This window comes from Pteropus alecto, unplaced genomic scaffold (assembly GCF_000325575.1).
Source record: "Pteropus alecto unplaced genomic scaffold, ASM32557v1 scaffold106, whole genome shotgun sequence".
In the NCBI taxonomy this organism is placed as follows: domain Eukaryota; kingdom Metazoa; phylum Chordata; class Mammalia; order Chiroptera; family Pteropodidae; genus Pteropus; species Pteropus alecto.
The window spans coordinates 18,423,613-18,433,352 of NW_006442103.1; the positions used below are offsets into that span (position 1 = coordinate 18,423,613).

General features: G+C 43.5%; 1 protein-coding gene across 2 annotated transcripts in view; it reads left to right on the forward strand.

The window, feature by feature from the left end:
* Positions 1-5,929, forward strand: part of VPS45 (vacuolar protein sorting 45 homolog) — a 49,105-nt gene extending 43,176 nt beyond the window's left edge. For both annotated transcript variants that reach the window (XM_006919730.3, XM_025052218.1), the window contains one exon: positions 5,305-5,929. In XM_006919730.3, the coding sequence (XP_006919792.1) occupies positions 5,305-5,392 (88 nt within the window). In that variant the 3' untranslated portion in view covers positions 5,393-5,929. The remainder of the gene's footprint in view (positions 1-5,304) is intronic.
* Positions 5,930-9,740: the final 3,811 nt, after the last annotated feature.

Genomic DNA, 9,740 nt, shown 5'->3' on the forward strand with positions numbered 1-9,740 from the left:
CACGACGCTTCTTTTGAAGTGTCCTTTTTCATATAGTTGGGGGGATTTTCAAGGATAGAATTAAATAATTTCACTGATAAGTACCTTAAAATGTGTTTATCTCAAAATTTAAAAGGTTCCTTTATGAAAAAATAACGTAAAATTGTTATGCATTTTTAAAACAAGATACCAGACCTCAAAGAAAGATGTGAGCTGGTAAACCAAAGTGGACTATACCTTCAAGACTAAGAAATTCATTCTCTTTTGTTGTTAGGGGTTTTTAGGTACAAAAGTTTGAGAAGTGCTGATGTATGTAAGTTAAATAAAATGTGTCCCAAATAGAAATAATTAATTCTGACAGAGTAATCAGGAAATGCTTCACAGAGGAGACAGCATACGAGCTAGTCCTTAAAGAATAAATTGAATTTCCACAGGAAGAAAGAGCGTTCAAGGGTGAGAAAACAGCATAATTAAGGACAGGAAGGGATAAAACAGGTACGGCACGTCTGAGAAATAATGAGGATTTCTCTGCGGGTAAAATGTACATCCGGAGAGGAGCAGGGTGATCCCTGGGTATGAGACTGCTCGTGTTTTCAGACATAGATGTTGAACGCTGGCCTTTTTCCTTGCTCCTGATAAAATTGCTGTCAGGTATTTGGGAAGAGTTTAGCATGATAGGTAACACTTAAGCTGGGGTCTTCTTTAAAAAATATGAATCTGATTCATGTATTCATTCAGCAAAAAACTCAACATCTGCTTCATACTAAGGACACACAGATCAAGAAGATATTACTCAAGGTGACGCTAAAAGCTAAGACAAGCCATTTAGAAGAGAACTTCCACAGCTCCTACTACTGCTAGTACCCTCTGCCTCCCATCTTGTCACATGCCCTCCCCTCACCTGCTCCAGGGTATCACTCCAAACTCCATATCAGTTTTTCCTACTCTACTGGATCATTAATAGAAGCATAGAAACATGCTATTTCCCCGCCATCTTTAAAAACCCTCTATAATCTCCTAACTCTGTCCAGGGCCTATACCATTTCTCTGTTCTCTTTTATAGCAGAATCCTTCAAGAATAATTTATATTCACTGCCTCTAATTCCTCTCCTTACATATTCTTTTAAACCACATTTTCTTTTAAACCTCACCTCTTCTCTTAAGCCACCCCACCCAGGCTTTCACCCCAGTCCCTCCCCAAAATTGCTCTTCTTGTGGTCCCCAGGGACCACCATGGCTAATCCCAGAGTCAGCTTTTAGCAGTCTTTTTACTTGACCTGTGAGCAGCATTTGACACAGTTGATCAGTCCCTTCACTTTGAGACACTTTTACCACTCAGCCTCCACAAACTGTGCTCTCCTGGTCCTCCCCCCTCACTGGCTGTGCCTTCTCTGTCTCTTTTGCTCATTTCTCCTATTTCTGGAATCTCTGGAATCCTGTCCTTAGACTCTCCCGGTCACACTCCCCTCTATCTCCTTCCTTAACCTCTCGAATCTTATCTCTTACTTCCCAACGCCTTATTCAAGTCACGCCGGCCACACCAGCCTCCTTCCTGTTCTCTCAGCATACTAGACCTTGTCCCCTTGAACTTGCTCTTCTCCCGGATACACGTTCCATTGCCTCATTCAGGTCTTGGGTCAAATGTCAGTTTCTCAGTGAGGCCTTCCTTGACCACTGGATTTAGAACCCCACACCACCACCGACACCTCTAACTCTTCTTACCCGCTTTACTTTTCTCCATAGCATTTCTTCATCTAACGTACTACAGAGAAGCAGCGTAGCATCATGGTTAAGAGAACACACTCTGAAGCCAGATTGTCTGGGTTTGTATCCCAGCTCTGTCATTTCGAGATATAAGAGCTTGACTTCTCTGTGCCTCAGTTTCTTTGTAAAGTGGGATAATTTCTATCTCATTAGAACAGTACTTTCCATATAGTAAGTGATGTGTGTCTACCATTATTATTGTTGCGTTATCATTATATTCTACTTACTAATTGTGTTTATCTTCCATCCTTTCCCATTGGAATATAAATGCCATGAGGAAAGAATTTTACTTTATTATTATATTCTCAGCTCGAAAGAACAGTGTCTGTCACACAGTAGGCGCTTAATAAATATTTGTTGATCAAATTGTTATCTCGGGGAAGAGTAATGGGGAGAATAATAATGAAGAAAGATTTGAGTTCTATGTGTACTATTTTTAAATTTATATGAAAGAATGTATTTGTGTAATGCTTGTGCCCTCAAAAAACTCATAGGCTTATGTCAGAAATGGACGCGTAGGCAAATGAATTCCTCGAGGAGTGATCATGGAGACCTGGGTTTTAAAAGATGCAGCGTTCCCCGGGCGAGGTGCTGGGGGACAGCGCAGGCTTCCAGGCGTAGGGACCAGGGTGGGCCAGAGCAAATAATGGTAGACACACATCAATTACTATATGGAAAGTACTGTTCTAATGAGATAGAAATTATCCCACTTTACAAGAGCAAAGAGGAGTGAAACGTGGTGGTGAGAGGAGAGTTTTCAGTATTTTGAGTTATTAAGTTTCGTCCTATCCTCCTCTCTCTTCTACTCCTCTATTCCAGTGTCTCCAGCGTAAAGTTCGGCTATAATTAGCTTATTACTCTGTTAAGACAGATATCTCAGGGTCTTTTTCTCATTATTGTCCCGAAAGTCTTTTTCTATTTTCCTACTTCCTAGACATTCTACTCATGTTTTTCACTGTGACACTCTTCAGATTGATTCTAGATTCCTTTGCTGTAGTAAGGAACTCCCGTGTAATTACCGTCTGTGGACTACAGTGGAAAAAGGAGGAGGAGGATGAAGTTTTATCATAACGTATAATTTGGTTTAGGAACACAGTTGTTCACTCAATCACTTTAGTAATTAAAATTTAAGATCTTGTGTTAGTCTCTAGTCCCTTACCGAAGACATAAAAGTGAAGAAACTTGTTTTTCAGTGTGTGATGCAAGACTTTTTGAAGTTGACTTTTAAAAAGGGCTTTTTCTGCCCACCTTCCTTCTTTCCATCATGTTGGGAAAGCACCCTTGATGACAGCACAAACCAAGACAAGCAATGCTGTTAACTGCTAGGTTAGCTCCGAGTACCGTCTCTGTTTATAGCATGCCTCACGCTGAGTTACGAGCAACTGTGTGTCTGTCTGAGAGCCCCTTAAAGGAAGGAGGCATAACAAGTGTTCATTCATGCATCTCTTTGGGAATGGATGCTCAGTAAACACTTGTTAAGTTGAAGTGAGCTGAATCGAATTGGATTATAGTACCACAGAAGGAGACTTTTGAGTTTGCTTTTTAAGTGAGAATGAGTTAAAACAAATCTAGAAAAGAAAATTCATTCTCTTTTGTTGTTTTTAAACATAGTCTAAATTTGGGGCACAGATACCAATATGTTCATCGCCCATAATTGTTAAAGCTTTCTGCAGTGACTCAGCAAAGTCCCCAAATAGATACTTTTTAAAAAGTCACAATGGCCCTAGGAAACAAAATTAGGCTTAGAAAATATAGTGTTTCCTCTGCAATGGAGATGTGGGGTCTGTTGATACACAGAGGATCTTTAAGTGTAATGTCAGGAAAGTTACTCTTTTCCTTTGCACATGTAGCAAAAATCACCTGGTAAATTCTTACAGTTTCCCACCACGTGTTTCATTCTTACCAAAAGCCATTTTTTTGATCTCCAAGTGTTTCCAATCCAACTGGTCAGAAGAAAGCCAGGCTAGACAGAGGTGCCTGTTTTTCCACAGAGGAATAAATGATTTTAGCGTCTACTTCCTTCCCTCTACTTCACCATTTTTTTCCTTTGCACAGGAGTTTGGAATTTAAATCCTCTAAGCCCAGAATCTTCCAGGTCTAAAACTACAAAACAATGGCAATGATAAGGCACCTGGTCATTCTTCCACCCTTCCATCTGTTGTAGATCCATCTCCCCAGAGTGAGTCCAGCATACTAAAAACACTGCCCACAGCACTCCGATGTCATAGAGAAGATTCTCTTGACAACGGGTAGCTATTTTAATTAATTCATTTATTCAGTATACCTTTATAGACTACCTACTAGGTGTCAGCCCCTTTGCTGAGCCCTGGAGATTCAAGCCAAATAAGTCTTAGTCCCTACCCTAAGGAGCTCGCAGTCTATTTTGATGACAATTATATGTAGAGGACTTAGTTCATCATAACACAGTGCTAAAATAGCACTAAGACGAAGTGATAATAGTGATGGGCGTGATTAGTTCAGTATGGAGGAGCTTGGGGAGGCTTCGCAGGAGAGGTGACTTTTAATCCTCAGCCTTAAAAGATAAAAAGGATTTCACGTGACAGAAGGGTAGGCTATCATTTCAGACAAAGGGCATAATGACAGCTAAAGCATTAAGGTCTGAAAGCTCACAGCATGTTTAGGGAACAGTGAGGTTGGGCATGAATGTCACACAGGCTGCGTGGCGGGAGACAGAACCGGACAAGGGAGAGGTGGTGCCGTGTGGTGCTGAAGGGCACGGCCTCTAGAGCCTGGGTGTGAATCCTGGTGTCAATCCCAGGTGTCAATCCCGGGTGTCAATCCCCACTGCCCTACTCACTAGCCATTGTGCCTTTGGCAAGTTAATTAACCTCTCTATGGTTTGGTTTCTTCGTTTTTTAAATGAGGGAAATAGCATCTACTTCACACACACTCACACACACACACACACACACGCACAAGGAAATAGCATCTACTTCACACACACACGCACACACAGCTTAAAACAGTTCTTGGAACAAAATAAATACAAGTATTATTATTAGGTCACATTATAAAGGACCTTGAGTTTTAATCTATACATTATTCTATAAGCAAAAGCAATGCTTTAAAGCTAAAGAGGGGAGAGTATGCAATAGGATCTAATCTCTATTTTAGAAAGTTAACTCCGGTGCCACTCCAGAGAGCAGACTGGACAGACACTGGGGCACAGTGCGACTCCCAAGAGTACACACAGATACGGCGCCGCTGCAGCACGCTTCCGGGTTAACATAGTAGCCTTGCCCTTCAAAACTCTGAATGCCTAACTAGAAATTTCAATCTTGAAATAATAGTCCTAATAGATCTAACAAGTTTAATGCTAAAAAACACGGCGAGAACCCTGGGGAAGAGCACGAAGGGCTCTCCTAGTCTGGATGTCCTAGTGCTCAGCGGATGCTTCTGTTCTGCTCCGGAGCAACAGACCGGCACCTCCTGCACACTATTCCTGACGTCCGTCCGTCTAGTTAGATGTCACGAGCAAACTATTTTATTTTGGAGGTGCTTTTCTTTTTTCCTTTGGGTAACCTCGTATCTACTGGTCAGTTTCCTAGAGGAAGTTCTGGCTTCTGGGCTGCACAGCCGAAGCAAGGAGAGCTCCCAAGTTACGGCGAGGTCAGCGAGCAGAAGGTGAAATGGTGATGGCGTGGCGTGGCTTCCCCTCTGGACTCGCTGCAGGCCTTCCCGCTGACCAGAGGCGTTGCGGAAGAGCCTGGGGTTTCGTGCTTGTCCTTATAACCCACTCTCCAGGTAGCCTGCTGATTCCTGAGCTGGTGGCACAGACATCAAGACTCCCAGTGATGAGTTGAGACGTCTGAGCCCATCCCAGCCCACTTTTCTCGTGGTTCCTTTATCAAATAAATAAATAAATGTATTTCTTGTATTTAATAGCACAGTCACTTCCGTTTCTGATTAATTTTCTGGGGATCTTACTTGAGAAAAGGGTTATCAGAGCTCAGAGTTGTTTTATAGAGCGCTCTTTTGACGCTCATGCTACACTCGCCTCCTGACCCCTCTCACTTTTCATTAACCACATTCCTGCACAACTCATTTCTGAAAACTCATGTTTCCGTAGAGAGCCGTCCAAAATTGTTTGTCCCTACGTTGCAGTTTTCTGTGGCACTGAGAAACCATGTATGACTACAATAAAAATCCATTTTGTGAAAAGATACAAGTGATTTGCTTTTGTTTCTTTGGGGTTAATAACTATTTATGGGACTTCATGAGCTGAGGCGTGAGCTGGCTTTGCACCAAATATGGAGAAGGCATTGCCTCTACCCAAAGGACATTTAAAGTGTGTCAAGGCAAAAATAAATTCTGATGTCGATTTCACTTCTGAAAACAATGGAAAGTGATGATGTCATTAGTGTCAGGAAATTTATGGTGTCCTCAGATCATAGCCAAAACACCATAGAACAACCCCTCCCTGGTTCTCTGTTAAGTCCTTTATGTTTTTGTACCTTTTATGTTGATAAACATTCTCGAGTGTCAGACAGCCAAGGCTCCAATCTATGTCACAGTTATGTGGCTTTGGGAATGGTATGTAAGTCTTTTTGTGGTTCACTTTCCTCATCTATAAGAGTAATAAAGTACCTTCCTCAGAGGATTGTAAGAGTTAAATGAGATAACGCATATAAGCACTTAGAACATCTAGATGCCCAATGAAATGGACTAAGAGTAGTAAATAGGATTGATTCCTGATCACCACACAAAATGACTGGATTCCTGTCAACACTCCCACTGCACTCTCCAGCAGTTTAAGAAATAGAGGGAAAAGCTAAAATTCCTGTCAGCTCTCAGCCATTGTTTTTTGACCTTACACTTATGTGAAGCCCTAGGCTTTTATCCATATTATAACTAAGGGCTAAGATCTAAATTCTCTCTTTTTTTTTTTTTTTTTTTTGGTGGTTGTTGTTGCAGTCCATTTAGGTACTTTTTAAAAAATTCTTCACCTTTTTTATAATAAAAAAAAATGATACAGCCTTCACTTAGAGGGGCAGTATTTTAAATACAACATTTACAAGTTACATAGTCTTTTCAAATATACTGAAACCTCCCTCCTCCAGGCGAGATTACTGTGCTTCCCTCCTTGGCAAGATAACTCTTTGGGAAAAGAAGAATAAAAGCAGAGACTTTTCTTGTATCATTCTCTTCATTATTCGCCTGCAGCCATTGTGCCTACTCAACTAACAATATCAAGAAGTCTAAGAAAAGAGCCTTCCCCCTTCAGGATGTTTGATGCCAGATCTTTATTAAAGGATCAAAGAATCATGTCTTTATTAAAGATTTACAGAGCTGATTACATTATCACTGGCCCTTTATTTTTTCCCTTTAAAAACATCATTTTAATTAAAGTCTCATATGCTTTTAATGACCTCTCTTCTATAGATTGAAATGCACTAATCAAAACCTCCATGTCCCATTTATTCTACAAAAGCCAAGGTACCTGCTTTTAGCCAAACAGATGTTTGGATAATAGTTTCTGCCCAGTAAGCTCGCAGGCAGGTCACAAGTCCTTATCTCCCATTGGTCCCTTCTCCCTCCCTTAAGTGAAGTTACCTATAAAATAGTCCATTGAAGAATAAAGCTACTGGCAGTGTGTCTTGTCCATCGTGATAAGGAGGAAGGGCCATCGCCAAGTCCTCCTAGTGTCTTATTTCCACCAAAGAGAAATTGGCTTGAGCTATTTTTGTAGTTCGTGTGTGTGGCAGTGTCAAGCTCACTAAGAAAATGTGTCAGAGAACCCCTCAGTTCTTACTCGGAGATTTCTCACTTAAGAATTGGTTTTTGGAAACAGTCCCAATTCGTAGATCTCAATTCAAGCACCACGAGGTTCACCTGGTGAGGAAGAAGTCTGAAGAACAGGCCAAGGGAAGAGCATGGCATATGGAAAAGGGTGAGGAACAAGACAAAGGGAGACAGAGTGAGGGGAGGTACGGGCAGGATGATGAGGCAGTGCAGCAATGCAGGTTGGGGGTGGGGGGGTAGAGAAAACAAATTTATGTAACATCTTAAGGAGCAGATAGGCAGGGAAGGTTCTCCAGCCCACATGCATCTGTTCTGGAATCTGAAAATTACTTTGGAGGGTTTTGGTATTTTAGCAGTCCCTCTCTCTGCCTGATGCTACCCAGAGCTCCAGCTCCTGCCTGATGCTGCACCCAAGGACCCCAGGACCTCACCGAGAGGAGGCACTCACATTGTTGACCAGAAGAAGACAAAGATGGGTCAAGTCGTGAATTACTTTTTTCCCCATAAACCAGAATCTATTTAAACTGTAAATCCAAATCACTCCTATCTGCCTGGCCAGCAAGCCCTCAAAAGATCATGCAGGCTGGTTTTCTTAGCAGCTTGTTGGGGCATTGTGCTTCCTCACTTACAAAGATTTTATCATGCTTTTAAAATCACGGTCTAAACAGAGGGTGGGAAATAGAGATGCTGGGAAGGGGAGAGGATGGAGGAACGGGAAGAGGTGTGTGTGTGCACAAAGCCTACACAGGAGACGATTCAGAAAACCTGAATTCTAACCCATTTAGCCAATAACTTGCTGTGAAGACTTGGGCAAGTTAGGTGATCTGCATGCCCTGTTTCCCCATTTTCCAAGTGGGAACAATAATATTTTTTCTATACACCTCACAAGGTGGCACTAAAGAAATGATAGGTAATTCCTATATCAGTCTACTATAGAGGAACTAATTAGTATGGTAAATGAAAGTAAGTTAAAAGGAATATTACTGGATTAGGGAGTAAGGGAGTGCTGGGCAATGAGAGAAGCCCCCTCCTTCATCCGACAGAAACCTGTAAAAAGGCAAGACCACTCCATTCCTCAAACCACAAATTTGGCTAAACACTTTCTTTTATCTTGAGACATTTCTGGGAAAAGGGTTCTTCCTTCTTCCTGCTCCTCTGAGCCAGGGATTTTTATTTTCTGGTTGTTATGTGCCTACCATGTGCCAGGCAATGTGTTTGTTAGGTTATTATTATTTAATAATTAGCCATGGAGTGCAATACTCATATTTTCAAAGGACTTTCACAGGTCATCTCATATACTGCCCTAACTTTCCTTGTTGATGGAACTGGCCATTTATCCCTCACCGTGTGAATGAACTGAGGCCTAAAGAATTTCAGTGATTTCACCAAAGGCCAGAGCAGTGATGAAACTAGTACCCAAACCTGAGTTTCCTGACTCCCCTCTTCCCACTAAATATGAATGGGGGGATGAAGTTACTAAGTTGTTGGTCCGTGGGCTCCCACACAGATCTGGTGAAGGAAGGTCCCCCAGTCGGGGCATCCTGTGGCACTGAGTCCTTCCCTCCCGTGGCCTCTGTGGAGGAGACAGGACGGGATTTGTCCACATGGGTGGGGCAGGGAGAGAGACCCAGGCAGCAGGAAGTGTAAGCCTCACCTGGAGCTGGCAAGTAAAGCCACTTGGTATAACAGATCATGCTTTGGAGACGGGACCCTGTTCCTGCCAGCACTTAGTGTAGTGTGTGGCCACAAATCCCTCGGCCATTCTGGGCCCTCCTTGTCTCTCTGTGCAGTGGAGACAACAGCATCCGCCTCACACTGAGGGTTATGCTGCCGAATAACAGGCCCGAAGCCTCGTGAACTGGCCGAGGCGTGTTTCAGCACCCTCTCCCACCGCGCCCCCTCCAACCGATGCCCTCCGAAGCGTAGAACTTTTCCCCGTCACCTGGCCGCCCAGGCCACTCTCTCGCCCTTGGGGCGCGCGGGCTCCAGGCGCCAGCCCTGGGGGACGCGGCCTCGCAGCTCACGCGCTGGTTTTTGTTTCGGGCTGGGAGGAAAGCGGTCCCGCTCCCGCTCCCGCTCGCGCCCGGGCTTCGTCGGCCTCTGCCCCCCGCCCACTCCCTTGGCCTCCGCGCGCAGGTCCGGCCGGTCCGCCCTTCCTGGCCCACCTCTCGCTCGCCGGCGGTCTTAGTCGGGGTCTCGGGCCGGGCTGGGGTCTGTCTTCCTCGCCCTCACGA